Below are 16,002 nucleotides of genomic sequence, written 5' to 3'. Positions count from 1 at the left end.
GGGCCCAGAGTGCTGCCCGGCACGTAGCGGGCGCTCACGGGATACTGGTTCAGTGACCGAATGAATGAACGAACGAACAAATGAACCAATGGGCAATAACCCGGTCCCTGCAGACAACGTAAACAGAACCAAAGCCACAGGCCGCTCCTCCGGGCCAACACTGAGCTCGGTGCCTCGGGGGCAGGAACTCACTGACGCTCAGCGGCCCCAGGAGACAGCAGCTGTAACTATCCCCATGTCACAGGGGGGAAACTGAGGCACTGAGCGTCAGTGACTACCCACACGGCAGATGCTCACGGCTCCCAACCCGCCCCCGTGCTGTCAGCTCCCACCTCAGGAAGCGGCGTCCCCGTCCCACAGCTGCCCAGGCCCCCGGCCCTCCACACCATCCCCCCCTGCAGCTCCCGTGGGGCCGGGGTCCGCCTGCGCCCCCACCACAGTTTACCTGGACAGCTGCTGCGACCTCCATCAAGGCCTCCCGACCCATCCTCCCTCCCGGCAGCCACCAGAGCGAGCTTTTACCACAAGTCGGAGCATATCACGTCCCAGCAGAAACCTCACCACTGGCTCCCTTCGCATGTAAATAAAACCCGCCCCCTTCCCAGCCCTGGCTGCCCCTTCCTCAGCCTCGCCGACCCCCTCGGGCCACGCTGGCCTTCTCTGTGATCCCACCGGCGCAGTCCAGCCCCAGGGCCTTTGCACTGCCTGTTCCACAGGCCTGGGAGGCCCACATGGCCGGCTGGCACGCAGCCCCCAAGGGTCCGCTCAACTGTCAGGCCTGCCCTGATCCCCGGGGCGAACAGCACCCTCACTTTCTCTCCCATCACCCCATTTCCCCTCGTCATTGCATTTTCTAAAACGAACGTCTGCAAACTTAACGATGATCACACTGAAATTAAAGATACAGAAGTAATCCTGATTTTAGTGGAAAACTGGAAAAAAATTAAAAACTTTAAGGACGAATCAGTTGAAATAATTTACTTACACATCTATGTTTCTAACGTAAAAGTGACCACTTACCACGGAAGGAACCTTAAAAGGACTCATCTCCGGGATCTAAACTGAAACACGTTCCCGTGCGGGTCAGATTCAGAGCACGCCCCATGGAGGTCACCCCTCAGCCGACACGCGCTCCGGGAGACCTGAGCCGCCTCTGACGGCGGCCACAGGAGGAGGAACCGGGTGCGGCCCCAACAGCGGACAGCGGTACTCCGCTCAAATGGAGAGGCCGCAGCATCTTCACGCCAACGTTACTCAAATGGACCGCTTTCCCCTTTTTATCTGGATTCTATGGTTGTTTTTACAACCTGGAACCATCCACATCCTTCAGCTTAAAACATTACTCATTTTCAGTGATAAAACGTACGTCAAACTCTCAGTATAATGATGCTGCTACCAAAACTGTTACGTCAAAGGGAAAAACACCACCGGGTTCATCAAAGCACAGAGAGCTCCGGGTGGCTGGCGACACGGCCGTCCTGTTCGCTGACATTCTCCTGTTTATTTGACTCACTTACTTCTGTCTCCACGGCCAGAGAACACCTGAGCCAGGTACGGGTCTGTCCTGTTCACAGCTGACAAAAGCAAGGGCCGCACGGGACAGCAACACCCCAGCTGCACCAGCGCCCCTGCCGGTCACGCGCTGAGAGTGACCGCCAGTGAGGCAGCTGGCAGCTGCGCCTGGGCCCACCCGGGCCGAAGACCTCGCTGGCAACAAGATGGTCCAGGTGGCTCCTTCAGCCACTGGGAGCTGCAGCGGGGGGCTGTGCTGGTCACCAGGGCTTGGGCCAGTCGTCACTCAAGTCCAGAAACAACAATACAAGCAACCTCCTGGCCAACTAGTCCAGCACCAGCAGATGCTTGACAACCATCAGGAGGTCTGCATGCCTCCAAGGATGGGGAGCTCACTACTGCATGTATACCCTGCAATTCTACGCAGGGAAGCTCGATTAGGCCAGGCTGGACCGCTCACTGGACCAGCTAAGTACCGCCCTCCGAGGTCACACAAAATACCTGCGCCATCTCACAACGATGAACTTTGAACAGTTCAAAGACTGTGACCCCAAACAGTCCATCTCCAACCTAACACCCCCGGAGTACTCAAGGCCACACGTTCCTCAAGGGACAAGGTCTGCAGTCCCTTTTACCTTTTGGGATCCTGGAAAACAACATGAGGTAATATCTCCTCCTCAGGCAAGGAGGCTATGCTCCCATTAATGCATCCCAAGAAAACCCAGGCCCCGTTCTGGAAGCCCCATCTCAGTGCCTTGCTCCCAGCTTGAAGACACAAAGTCACCAGCCTCCAGCACAGCCCTGGTGCCCCGGCTATGCCAGCTCGGGCCACACACACTGCATGTGGCACTTAACTGATATTTTTTTCACTCCTAGCATCCAATTGGGCAAAGGTCCCATCAACTGGGATTCATCACACTGGCCACCTCCAAGGCTTCTAGGTCTGGATTAACGCTCCCAGCAGCTCCCCACTGGGCTGTGCCACAGATGGACACTCCCAAAGATGCTCACATCAGAGCCCCAACCACAGGGCCCGTGCCAGCCCCGGGGCCGCCCCCCATCATCTCCAGCCCACGCTCCCAGCAGCAGCTTCTTCCTGCTCAAACAGGAGGAGGGGTTGAGCCCCCGCCTCTGTCTCCCCAGGGCTGTGCGTGCGCGTCCTCACCACCCTCGCCAGCCCGAGGTGTGTTTCCTGAAGTCTGGGGCCCCTCCCAGGACTCTCCCACCCGGACCTGCTCTGAGCCCACCCGAGGCCCCATCCTGCCCCTCTGGCACCTGGCCCGGGGGGGGGGCCCCGATGGAGCTGAGAACAGGCATCCCACCCAGGCCCCAGGTTGCGCGTGCACACGGCGCCGGGCGAGTACTCACATTTTGATGTTCTCATGGTACTGCTTGGTGTCGGAGGGCTGGTTGTACAGGGGCTGCGGAGGGAGACAGAGGGAAGGACGTCAGAGCCCGGCCGGGGCTGGGGGCAGCTGGTGCGGCCAGGCCAGCCACTGCCCCACTCAGAGCCCAGCGCCTGGGGCTCCAGCCCTGGGCCACCTCGGCCGTGCTGCCCAAGGCCCTGGCAGAGACAGCCATGCGCTGGTGTGAGAACCCGCGGCCGGCAGGCGTGAAGTGGGACGGAACCGGCCGGGAACAGGCTGTAATTCTGTGGCACAGCCATGGGCACATGACCCCCCACCGAGCTGCCGGCGCCTCTGCAGGGTCCCGGGCAGCACTGGGCCGGGCATCAGGGCGAGCCCAAGGGGTCAGCAGGACCTCGATCAAGGAAAGCCGCCTCACCTCTCAGTGTCCAACCACCACGAGATGCCATGTCCCCACCAATTGGCGGGAGACAAGAGCAGGTACCGCTGGGCGTCAGTGCGGACGGGCGACGCAAACGGTCCCCGTGCTCCGGACAGCCATGAAGTGACACCCGTCAAGGATGGAGACGTGTGTGCCCTACGACCCTGTCCCTCCCGCGGTGCCCCAGAAAGGCCTGGGTGAGTGTCCACCAGGAGACAGATGCGCGGTGTCCACACGCAGGACGTGCAAAAGCACCGCGCCACAAGCGAGCTGGACGTCCACCGTGGGAAGGACGAGCGTGGACAGGACCCGCCAACACCACACCTCCCCACAGTCGCGAGGACGAGGGCACGACCTGCGCTCCCAGCATGGTCCCACCACGGCCCCTGCGTCTCGGGTTGAGTGACCCCAGCCCCTGCACCCCAGGTCCCATCTGTACACGGGGCTGAACTCATGGCGGAGACGGACGAGGGAAGGCGCGCAGACTGCCCGCTGCGTCTCTGAAGAAAGGGCCAGTGTGGTTCGCGCCAGCAGGGCTCTCCGACCGTACCCACGGCACCCGCCCTTCCTGCCTCCCCGCGGCCGCTGCTCCCGCTCTGGAGAGGGGACACGTGTCACGTAATGAAAGCAGAGGCCTGGGGACGCGGCTGCAACTCTGCTTCTCTCGTTCGCCTACCCGTGAAGAGCACGAGGCTGGCCGGCCGGGGGCAGACACGACGTGGGGACAGCAGCGCCGTCCCAGCCGAGGCCCAGCCAGAGCCACCGGCCAACAACCCAGCTGACCACGCCTGTGACTGCTGCCCTCGTGGCAGGTTGTGGCTTCAGGCCCCTGAATGTAAGGCCGGTTGTCACCCAGCACAGCTGACTGACACGAGCGTCAGCCCACTTCCCAGCCGGGAAAACCGAGCCCGAGGGGTGAGACGCTCGCCACGGCCGCTCGGGGTGAGTGGAACGAACACCCGCCTCTCGACCCGGCCCCGCAGGAGGGTCCGCTCCCCCTCGGCGCCCCCCGCCCGCGTCTCCCTCTGAGTGTCTGCGTCCTCCCGGCGTCGCCCTCTGTCCCTCTCCCCCGTCGCCCCTCGCTCTCTCACGCGCCCACGCCCGCAGCGGAGCCGCGGGGCAGCCATGGATGACCGCGGAAGGCCAGGCACAGAGCGTGAGGGGCGAGCCGCCCCTAAGGACGAGGCGTGCAGTCCCAAAGTCTCAGGGCAGGGCCCGGGGCGAGCGAGCAAGGGGGACGTGAGGCTCCGTGGGAACTTCTCCCTCGGAGGGCGCTGGACACATCTCCTGACACCACCGGCGTCCTGCAGCCCCAGCTGACGGCCCAGCCTGCGCCGGGCGGGGGCCGGCCTCCCCCGTGTGGACAGGGCGGGTCCTCGAGCAGCTGCCGCCACTGCCCCGGGTGGTCAAGGGGCCCAGGGCCAGGCAGCACAGGCAGCCTTGGCCGATGACAACGTCACCTCTCTCCCAGGGTCCCCAGATTCCCTTGTGGCATTTCCCCATCGGGCCCGGGCAATTCCAGGCTCCAAGTTCAGCTCCCCAGGGGACGGAGACGTCACCCCAGGGCTGGCACAGGCCGCCTCTCCCCACACCAGGGAAGGCTGCCCTTCCGAGCTGCTTGGCCCCAGGCTTCACCAGGAGAACCAGAGAGCCCACAGTCCGACTCACGGCATAGCCTCCTGACCCGGGGACATGGCTGTGGACGGCTGGGTGCCCCCATCTCAGGGCAGCGGCCACAAGGTGCCCCAGCCCATCAAGAACCACACGTCCTGCCTGACCCTGGCTGGCCCTGCAGCAGGTCCTTCGCGTCCCCGACGTGGGCACGGCCTAACGGGTCAGTGTCCGGGAACAGACAGCCGATGTCCGTGCCGGCGCCTCCCTGGCCGGCCGTGTGACCTCGACGTGTGCCACGGACACGCTGGCCTCAGTCCTCTCATGGGGGAACGGGCACAGAGCAAACAGCACCCACCTCACGGGGCCCATGAGAAGCCCAGGAAACGGCAGACGTGGTGACCGCTCTGCCTCCTTTCAGTTTTAAAGACAGCGAATGGCAACGTCTCCACAGCCAAGGGCGGCACCCCCGGGGGTGAAGCACGGGCAGGGCCGTCTGCTTCCACAAGGCAGGACAGGCCGGGAAAGGGGAGACCGCCCTCTGGGAGGGCAGTGGGCCCTAGACAGCCTCTGACCCGCCAAACCTGCAGGGAGGGAACCACTGCCACCTGCGGCCGCCTGCCCCGTGGGACATGGCAGGGATGGGCACCTGCCCCTCGAGGGCCTTCAGTGCGGGCCCCTCAGTAAAGGGCCGGAAGGACACAGAGAAACTGTGGGGTCTGCTGTCCCCTGGGAGGCACTGGCCTTCAGGGAGAACGGAGACCGAGGGACAGAGACCCTGCCCAGGAGGCTGCTTGTTCACATGGCGACAGTCCTGGGCAGCCACCTGGGAGGCCCAGGCCGGGACGGGGATGGGCAGGGACTGGGTCACATCCGTGGTCAGAGCTGTTGGAAGGGGGGCAGGGCGTGAGGGAACCCCTAACGCACCTCCTCACCACCACAGGGGGCACAAGGCCCCCTCCGTCCTGGAGGCCAGTTCCCATACGGCGGCTGTGAGGCGACCTCCGCCTCCCCCTACAGCAGCCAGTGGGCAAGGCTCTCCCCGCCCTGCTGCCGGGGGCACCAGCTAGGAGGGAAACCCCCCAGAGAGCCCAAGGAGCAGGGCAGGGGCCCCGGCCTGTCGTTCCCCCATGCCTCCACTTCCTCCTCTAAAAACGGGGGGCAGCAAATCCATCAGGGGCAGAGAGCCTGGAAGGCGGCAGGCGCGCAGGACCGTGAAGCCCTGGGCAGAAGCAAGGAGCCCCAATGATGGAGGAAGACTGGGTCTCGCGGGGTCCCCTCGCCTGGCCTCAGCCACCCCGGTGCACGGTGCGGGAGGAGATGAAAGTTGGCCAGCCTCAACGCCTTAAAATAACACCTCCGAACAGGAAGGAAGCCAGGACGCGAAGCCACAGGCGCGAGGAGGGGCTGCTGCTGCCCACGCCCCTCGGGACCAGCCAGGCTGGCCCAGGTGCTGGTAGGACCGGGCTGACACCGCGTCCTGCTCAGAGTGGCCAATGTGCTTCCTTCCATCCTGTGCAGGCTCCCCCCAGGGAGTCACGGAGGTCCCCCTCTGCAGAACAGAGACCCCCGGGGCTCCCAGTGGCGCGGCCCAGTGACCTGAGACCCTGAGCTCTGACTCCACCAGCCTGAAGCAGCCCCTGCAGAAGGCCACCTCTGAGCCACCTCCACTTGGAGGTCATCTTTGGCCACTTGAGCCTTGCGGTGACGAAGACAGAGAGCAGACCTGTGCAGAAGTGGCTGGCTGCAACCCCATGGGCTCAGCACACCTCCCTGCCCCATCTCCTGCTGTGTGACCCTGGGCAAGGCACTGCCCTCTCTGACCCTCATCTAGAAAATCGACGGGGAACGCTTCTATGAGGCCTAACACGGCAGGTGCCCTGTCAAAGTGAGTCCCCTCCCCAGCTCCACTGCAGGCCACCAAGCCAAGAGCCTACGAACTTTAAGAGGACTCTGGTGACAGCCACACAGCCACCAGACACTCCAGACCTCGGCCTCCTGTGCCACCAGCCTTGAGGGAGCCCCTGCTCTGAGACCCCTAAGCAGGGGACGACCCTCTCACCCCTGAAGACCCAGAAAAGGAATCGCTCGGATTCTGAGGCAGCAGATGCCCCCGCTCACAGGGACGCTGGTGACCTCCATCCTCGCCCCCACAGGAGGCCCCCAGGACTGAGGAGGGCAGGCAAGGGCTCTGGGAACAGTTGGGTACCACCTCTAGTCCTGCCATCCCCACTGGCAAGAAGGGGAAACCGAGGCAAGCAGCAGTGTACTCGTGGGGAGGGACAATGGTGCAGCCACTTGGGAAAACAGCCTGGGAATTTGAGAGGCTAAACACAGACTGAACACAACCCAGTAACCCCGTCCTGGTCCAGACCCACGAGAGACGGACATGCGGCCACACGGACACCCGCACGTCACTGTCGCAGCCACCTGACCTAGGACGGCCAAAGCAAAACAACCCGCCGTCCATCAGCGGACGAACGGACGCAGAGAGCGCGGTCCCTGCCACGGAGGGACAGGACTCAGGACAGGAAGGAATGCGGCCGGATGCCTGCTCCAGCCTGGAGGGACCTTGACCACATGCTGCTGAGGGAGAGGAGCTGACATGAAAGGCCACACGGCCTCTGACTCCACTGACACGCCACGTCCAGGACGGGCCACTCCAGACAGAAGGGAGACCAGTGGCTGGTCAGGGCGGGCAGGGGGAGGAGGAGATAAGGGGGTGACAGCTAAGGGGACAGAGTTCTTTTTGAGATGGTGCGATGTCCTAAAACTGACTGTGGAGATGGTCACACACATCTGTAAATAAACTAAAAACCCCTGAACTGTACACTTTAAATGGGTGAATTGTACGGCACGTGAGTTACATCTCAATGGAGCTGCTGACAAAAGAAAGGGGCTGCCAGAGACGGCCCAGGAAGCACGCCCCTCGGGGGGAGCAAGACCCAGGCTGGGAGCCTGCCCCCGACCCCTAGGCCCCCCACCTGTCTGGCTCTGCCCTCCAAGAGGACCAGAGGCCAAGAGAGGCCGGCCGCTCCCTGGTCCTCGGTGGCCCAGGCTGAGGAGCAGCCGTCGCTGCAGAGAAAGCTCCAGCGCCAACAGCCCCGCCTCCAACGCGTGCGCGATGGCCGGGAGCTTCCCACGACCTCGTCCCACGACCCTCGTGAGGAGCTGGCTCCCTGTCCACGGAGGGGGAAGCCCAGCCCGCCCAGGCCACGCAGCAGAGCCTGGGGGAGCTGAGCTGACCACCAGGCTCCGGGGGCCCAAGGCTCGCTCTCCACCCCGGGACAGGCGCGCCCACCCCAGACCCCCGAGCACAGACCCTCACACCTGCCCCGTGCGCACTGCTCCCCGCCCCATCCCCACGCCACCCACTCCCTGGGACACGGCCCGAGGGGCCGAGGCTTCTGCTCCAGAGTCTCTGGGACTCCAAAGCCACCAGCAGCAGTCTCCACGCTCTCCCGCCTCCCAGCTCTGGGAACACATCTGGGTGACGGGTGCCTGAGAGAGAAGAGGCCCAGGGTCTGCTCCCCGACTGCTGCTGACACGGCATCTTCCCGTCAGCAAGACAACAACAGTAATGATGATTAATAATAATAACAATAATAACCACAGCTAACGCTCAGCACTTACTCTCCATCAGACACTGTGTTTGATACTTTAAAAAATTAACATCGTCAATCTTCACTACAACCCAATAGGATACGCACTATTATTATTCCCATTTTACACGTAAGGAAATCAAGGCACAGAGAGATTAAGAAACCTGCTCAGGATCACACAGCTATGAAGGGGCAGCAGATCCAGGAGCTGAACTCGGACCATGGCCCAGAGGATGGGCTTTCCCCACTGAGCCAGACCAGATGAGTCGGACTCGGTGTGTTGCTCTCCTCGCAGCCTGACTGGCTGGGCTTCAGGGGAGCAGCAGTGCCAACGGCCCCCCCACCCTGGGCCCCCACCCGGCCACCGCCCCCCCACCACCCGAGCTCTGCCTGGCTGTCTTATCAGGAGGGCGTGTTTCCTGCCTCCTCCGGGCAGTGGATGACTTCCTCTTTCCCCTCCACACCCACCTGCCGCCCTGCCCACCGCTCCGGCCGCCCCCTCCCGGCGCCCCCCTGCCCCCAGCTCACCAGCTCCACCTGGGGCCCCAGGCCTTCGAGAATCCGATGCGCAGCCTCGGCCTTCTTCTGCAGGGTGATGGAGAAGAGGAATTAACACACACAGAGCACAGATTATGAACAGAGGGCTCCGAAGCGCAGGCAGCTGCCCGGCCCAGCATGCCAGGCCCGGCCGGGGGCGGGGAGGGGGCGCCCGGGTCCCCGCGCCCTCCCCAGGCTGGGAGCACACAGAGGGCCTCCACAGCGCCGCAGGCCCGGGCAGGCCCGCCAAGTTTCGATTCTAACAAACGCACCGTGTTCTCGGGGGCCTGCCCCCCGGCCCCCAGGCCCGACCCCCCCGGGGCCAGTGGTGTGGGCGCAGCTCCTGCCAGCCAGCCGACACCGCCAGGCCCAGGGTGGCTTCCTCTGCCTTGGAAGCTGGCCGGGTGTCGACAGTGACCTCAGAGCTGGTGCGGCCAGCGAGGGGGGCGGGGAGAGGGAGCCTCAGAGACACCCTTTCTAGGATTCCTGCATTTCACCATCACGTGACCGTTTCGGAGCCGCCTGGGGCCTCCCCACCTCCCTCCCCATCACAACACAGGACTTATTAGGAAAACAGGAACGTGTGGCAGAAAGAGCTCGGTGGCGGTGAATTCAACAGGCTGGCCCTCCAGCCCCGGCCCGGCCCCGCGGACCCCCAGCCGGGACCACGAGGGCCTGGTGACCATGAGGAGGCTGGGAGGGCAGCCTGGGCCGACTGGGGAGTGGGGGACAGGCAGCTCTGGAAGGTGGCTTGCGAGGGCCTTTGTGGGATCCGGGCCACCGTGTGCGATGGAAAGCAGGGTGCTCTGGGCCTGGTTCAGGGGGGGCCACTCGGTATGTGGTGTGGCTGGGAGGGCAGGCCATGCAAGTCACCACCCATCAGATCGGAACCACCCCCCAGTGACCTCCAAATCCAGACCCACTGGACGGGGGTGACCCAGAGCCCTGGGGAACGGGGCTGGCAGAAGAACTCGAGGCTCGCGATTCAGGTGTCACAGCAGGTGCCCCGCGCCAGCCTCACCCCCTCCCAGCCCCCGCGCCAGGCGGGGTATGTAGGTGGGCTCAAGCTGGCTCCTGGAACTAGCTCCGCCTGGAGCCCTGGGCCCAGCCCACCCGCGGACACAGCCATGCTCTCGGCCCCTCTGCGAAGATCCCGGCCCCCGAGACCAGCAGCCTCAGGGCACGGCCGGGGCCGGAAAACCAGGGAGCAAATCCTCACCACAGTGAGGCCCCACTTTGAGCCGAGCGCTGAGCACACGGCATACGCTATTAACACTGAAGTGGCATGTAAACCAAGCGTCAGGCAGATGCAAAACGTGGACAGTTTTACAGATGGTGAAACTGAGGCACAGAAAGAGGCCATGAGGAAGAAGTCCTGCTTCTGAGCTCCAGGTTCCAGGAGGGAGAAAGACAAGGGCCAGGTGCCACCCGGACAGTCACGCCCGACCACCCTGCCCCAGGGCATCTTGGAACAGGCATCAGCCGTGGGATAGAGAAGATGCGAGCATCCCCGAGCCACGTGAAGGACTGGGCATGTGGCGGGGAGGGGCCAGGGCCGCCCCCCAAACACCTCTTGAACACTCATCCGTTAAATGCCAGGACAAGACACAGAAGGAGTGAGACCCAGCCCGCGCCTGCAATAAGCCTGGCCTGGTGGGCAGTGGGTCCAGAGCAGCGATGGCAGATTAGCGTGCTCAGGCAGAGACAGGCACGCGCAGCGTGAAATGGAGCGTGAGTCACTCTCTCTGGAAAGGTAACAGGAACGACACACAAGCTGGGTTTTGAGGAATGAATTGGAGTGTGTGTGCATTTGTGTGGCTGAGTAGGGGTCATTAGCAACTGCCCATCTAGATGAAGGAGTGCAGGGCTGGAGTGGCTGGGCCCTGGAAACGGCCACAGCAGATGGCTGGGCCTGGGTCTCAGATCTGGGCCTGGGTCCCTGGTGCGGGCTCCAGAAGCCTGTGTCCAACCCACCACGGCAGATTCCATCTTCAACCACATCCCCGCTGTCTCCGGAGCTGGTGCCCCCGCAGGCCCAACCCGCTCCACGTCCAAGCCCCGCCGGACCCCGGGGCCTCTCAGGACGCAACGCAGATTGCAAAAGGCAATGCAGCTCCCATTTACCCAGAAGACACCTGTCCCGAAACAGCCCTGAAGATGCCGCCGCGAGGGAAAGAGGCCCATGGGGGCCGGGAGCAGGGCGCCACACAGCCCGCCTGGGTCAAGTCCGCAGGCCGCCCGCCAGGCGGGGCCAAGCCTCCCTCCCTGAGCCTCGGCCTCCTCACGGTCGGACCGCACAACAGCAGCTCTGCCAGGCGTGGCTCCTACAAGGACGAGTGAGCTGGCATATGCAAGCCCACGGCAGGACCTGGCACACAGTAGGGCTACATGAGGGCTGGCGTTACTGTCATCGCTGTCAATAAAAGCAAGGCCACGGCTTGCACCACGTGGGCCCCGCACGCACAGGCCCTGCATTGGGCCCTCTGTGCTCCATGGGTTTGGATCCCTGCAAGAACCACATGGAAGATTCCAGCATCAGCCGAATTTACACGGGAGGAAGCCCAGGCTTGGGACATGTAGCCGGCCTGGAGCACTTGGCTGGGGCAGCAAGTAAGGCTGGGAGCCTGTGGCCCTGGACCTGCACATGTGCATGCACACACAAAGACACATACGAGTGCGTGCACACATACACCTCATGTCTCCCGTGGCATTTCCTCTGCCTCGCCCCCATGTCCCTGCTCCTGGCTTCATTCCCACCCCCCACCCCAAATTTTCTGGTCCAGGGTGCAGGGGCGGGGGTGGGAATCTGTTCGTCCGTCCCTGGGGAGCTGGGGGCCTCCTGCCCATCCGGCCCCTCCCCCTCCACCAGGCCAACATCTGGGAGTCGGCTCTACTCTAACCCTCAGCAGCCCCTTTGCTGTCTGGGACTCAGTCTCCCCACCTGCAAAGTGGCCATGCTCCCCCAGGGTACCAGCCAACCAGGACTTTGAGGAGGATCTTCCGTAAGGAACAAAGTGACGTGCATGCTGTCACTTCTCTCTTACCATCCCTCTGCAGATGGAGAGCAGACAGCCCCCTGGAAAGGGCCGTGGTTGGGGAACACAGGCCACCAGTTCAGCCCCACAGCAGCTGCTCCCTCTCACCCCCTCGCTGACAGCTTCTTGCCACCCAAGAGCCAGGCAAGCTGCTCGCCAGGGTGCCCAGGCCCCCACGGTGCCCGAGGTCGCCCTGCTTGGCTCCCAGAGGACAAAGCCAGGAGCTCGAGCTGACGTGCAGGGGAGGGGGCAGCTGAGCTTTCCTGCGGCTTCCGCCCACCCCAGGGGCACTCCCCAGGCTCCGGGAGTCGGGCTGGGGTCCCACTCAAGAGACTGCCCTCCTCCTGCAGGAGACCCCAAGTCCACGTAGCCTCCTGATGGCAGAGAGCCCTGGGGCAGCGCTGGGGCACGACAGTCCCTGGTCACCTGGCAGACAGGCAGGCGCACACAGGCCCCAGGGACCCGTGCACCAAAGACTGGCCACATCTACAAAGACACACGTACCCACGCGTGCCACACAGGCCGACTCGGAGCCACATGCACTCACGCAGCTCTACACAAGGCATGCACCCAAGTGGACACGTGCACATGCATGAAGTGTAAGTGCACAACCACACACACGCCCCATGCACGCCAACTTGCACACATGTGCACACACCACTCATGTGCACCTACATGCCACACGGCTCCCAGGTGTGCCCACGAACACACGGGTATATAAATGCACAGATAACCACCGGTGTACCCCACACGCACTGACTCATACACACGTGCACACAGGCGTCCGCAGGTCCACTCAAACACACGTACACACATGTGCACAGATGTATAAACACACGAATAGTCACGTGCCTGCACATGCTGACGACCACACACCCATGCACACAGCCAGTGACAGGTCCACAGTGCAGACACACACACACACACGTGCCCCACACAACGTGGCCTGTACATGTGTGTATTCACATCCATACGAGCACAGCCATCCATGGTTACACACACACACACTAACCACAGCTCTCCTCACAGGCAGGCGGACCAGCTCCTCACCCTGGCCAGCCCCCGCCGGCCCCCCACGGGGCCCCCACTCCCGCTCCTCAGCTGCCGCCTCTGGCCGAGCTCTGGGCCTCACCCTCCTGTCTGCAGAGTGGGAGCAGCATGCACCCGCCCAGAAGGCCCACAACCCCAGCATCTCGCTCCGGCCACACCACCCCCACCCCGAGTCCGTCCAGGGGTTTGGGCCACATCTCCCTGAGGTCCAGCCTCCTCGTCCGCACGTGGAGCCTGACGCCCATCCGGAGCTCTCCCGGACGTGCGCTGATGGGGACAAGGAGGGAGGAGGATTCGTGGCTCCGCGTTCACAAATCCATGAGGCCGACATTCCTGTGTGCGGATGTGGAATCGGAGGAAGCCGGGACCCCAGGAGCCATCAGGAGCCAGCATGGAGGCTGATGGAGGGCCTGGTGCAGGGGCCACCGCTCGCAGAGCCCCCATTACGACTCGGCCAGGGGAGGCCTGAAGCCGAGCCCTGCAAACAGGCCTTGGGGTGCCCAGGCCCCCGTGCTTGAGGGGATGCTCCACCATCGGGGGCGCAACTGAGGGCACTGGTCCTCTCTGTCCGCGCGGTCCTGATCGGTGCTCACGAGCTTCACCAGCAAGGCGCTTGGTCTGAGATGAGAAGGGGCTCGGCTCTTCCTCTGCGACCCCTCGTCACGCAGCTTCTGGGGCTCTGCCTCCCCAAATTCGGCTCCTCTCCAGCTCCTGACCCGGCCAGGTCCTCTCCACCAGGAACATCCGCCTACCCTTTCCCAAGAGCACCCAATTTTGCAGACTGAGCTCAAACCCCGTGTCCTCCAGGAAGCCCACCTTGATTGCCCACTGCCCAGGATTCTCACACTGTCCACACCATGCGGGCTGTCCCTCGTTTACACATCCCTTGCCAGCGCTGGTGCGTGAGTGCTCAAGGCGTGAGCGCCCTCCGCGACCCCAGGCGCCCTCCTCCACCCCACCCGCCCTCTGAAGAGCAAAGGCAACCCCATCTGAAGGGGTCCCCGCCGCCGACGGCCCCCCACTGCTTCCAAGAAGCCTCTCCCAGTCCCCCCATTTCCGCCCTGCAGGGTCTCCTGCGCCGCCATCTGTGCGCACCTGCCCGCCCCATGCGCGGGCAGCTCCGGGCAGCGGGGAGCCTGGCTCCGCGGCCCTCACCCCCGCGGGCTGGCGCCGCATCCAGGTGCCCCAGTGCAGGAGCCTGCGGGCGGGGCTGCGTTTCCCGGCTGGCGGCTGGCGCGGCATTTACAGACAGGCCCTTGGCAGCCACCTCCCGGGAACCAGCGGGCAGGGAGGAGGATTAAAACCTAATCCTATTGATCCCGGGCGGGAAGTCCCGCTGCTCCTGCAAAGGCAGCTGAGGGCCCCACCCACGCGGCCTCCAGCCCTGTGGAGAGGACCCCCACTCCCGTCACCCCATCCCCTCCACCCCCCACCAGAGGGCTCTTCTGGGGAGGAGGGCCCCTCCCCTCTGCCATCCTCCATCTGCTCAACAAGCACTTAGTGAGCCCTACTGTGTGCGGGCTGTTCCTAGGGGCACCGTGAGAACAAAAGGGATCAGGATCCCTGCCCTCCTGGAGCCACCGTTCACAAAAAAAAGAATAAACAAAACGGGAGTCACATCCTGTGGGAACAGGGCGAAGAGAAAATGAGAGCCAGGAAGAGGAGGAGTGGGGTGGCAAGGTTTTCAGGATTAAATAGAGGTCAAAACTGGTAAAAAAGGGACATTTTGAGCAAAGGGCTGAGGGATGGAGAGTGAGCCAGGTGGGAAAAGGAGACTCAGGTGGAGGGCACAGCCAGTGCAAAGGCCCTGGGGCAGGAGCACGCCCGGGCGTCTGCCCCTGGGTGGGGTCAGGCAGGGAGAGAGGTGAGTGAAAGGAGAGATGGGGATCGGGGCCAATGAGGGGCAGAACTCCTCAGACCCCTGTGGGTGTGATTATGTCCCCTGACCAGGAAGTCAACGTGAGTGGGCTGGGGCCGAGGTCACTGCTGCGTCCCCAGGGCCTGCAACAGTGGCAGGCCCAGAGCAGGTGTCCAACGACACGGCTGCTGAGTGAATGAATGAATGGACAGGACGAGTACGAGGTGACCAGCGGGGCAGGGGCCAGCTCTCAGAATCCCAGGAACCAGGTTGAGTCCTCACCTGCCACCCGCCAGCTGTGAAGCCTCAGGGAAACACCTTGAGCCTCAGTTTCCCCATCTGTTGTGGTCACCACCGGCCGGGGAGCACAGGCTGCAAGTCCTGGTCACCTCCACTCCTGGCCTCTGATCTAGTCCTCGGGGCAGGGTGGGTGTGGGGCTGCCTCCCCCCTGACTCCAGGGGTGGGCCTAAGACCCAGCCCTGACCTATTCACGCACTCAAGCCCCTAGCCTCAGTACTGGCTGAGAAATGAGCACGTGACTCCAGCCAGCCCAAGAGAGCCAAGCCTAGGACTGTTGCTGAGACCCCTGCGCAGTGTCCCATCTGCTCTGGGAGGGTGAGTGGGCCTGAGCTGCTGGCCACAGTCTTTCTAGGTCCTGGGGAACCCTGCCTGAGAATGACACTGCCACGGAGAAAGCAGAGATGGGGACAGAGAACTCCCAAACAGCTTCACATGAGCGCCTGGATCCACCCATACCTGAAGTGAACTAACACCAACTTTCATTACAAGACTCAATAACCCCCTTTTGAGCCTCAACCAGTCTGAGCAGAGTTTTCGTCTCCTGTTCTGAGAGTCTTGACTGGACCTCCCCCAGCACATCCCCTTGGACCTTACAAAGCCCTTCCAGCTTCCCTCTCAGCCATGTCAACTCTGGGACCTCATGAGCATGGCCGGGACCCAGGGCAACCACAGACCTGAACTGAAACAAAGCCCCAGCTCTCGGGGTGT

General features: G+C 63.3%; 1 protein-coding gene across 42 annotated transcripts in view; it reads right to left on the bottom strand.

The window, feature by feature from the left end:
• The window catches only part of NCOR2 (nuclear receptor corepressor 2), a 206,694-nt gene that overhangs the window by 103,811 nt on the left and 86,881 nt on the right, over positions 1–16,002 (bottom strand). For 41 of the 42 annotated variants that reach the window (XM_070515883.1, XM_070515866.1, XM_070515882.1 and 38 more), the window contains 2 exons: positions 9,042–9,098; positions 2,881–2,933 (listed from right to left, as the gene is read on the bottom strand). In XM_070515883.1, the coding sequence (XP_070371984.1) occupies positions 2,881–2,933; positions 9,042–9,098 (110 nt within the window). The remainder of the gene's footprint in view (positions 1–2,880; positions 2,934–9,041; positions 9,099–16,002) is intronic. The other variant, XM_070515878.1, reaches the window with a different exon arrangement.

Source organism: Equus asinus, chromosome 8 (assembly GCF_041296235.1).
Source record: "Equus asinus isolate D_3611 breed Donkey chromosome 8, EquAss-T2T_v2, whole genome shotgun sequence".
Classification (NCBI taxonomy): domain Eukaryota; kingdom Metazoa; phylum Chordata; class Mammalia; order Perissodactyla; family Equidae; genus Equus; species Equus asinus.
The sequence above is the reverse complement of the archived record's forward strand: the minus strand, read 5'-3'. Positions and strand labels throughout refer to the sequence as shown.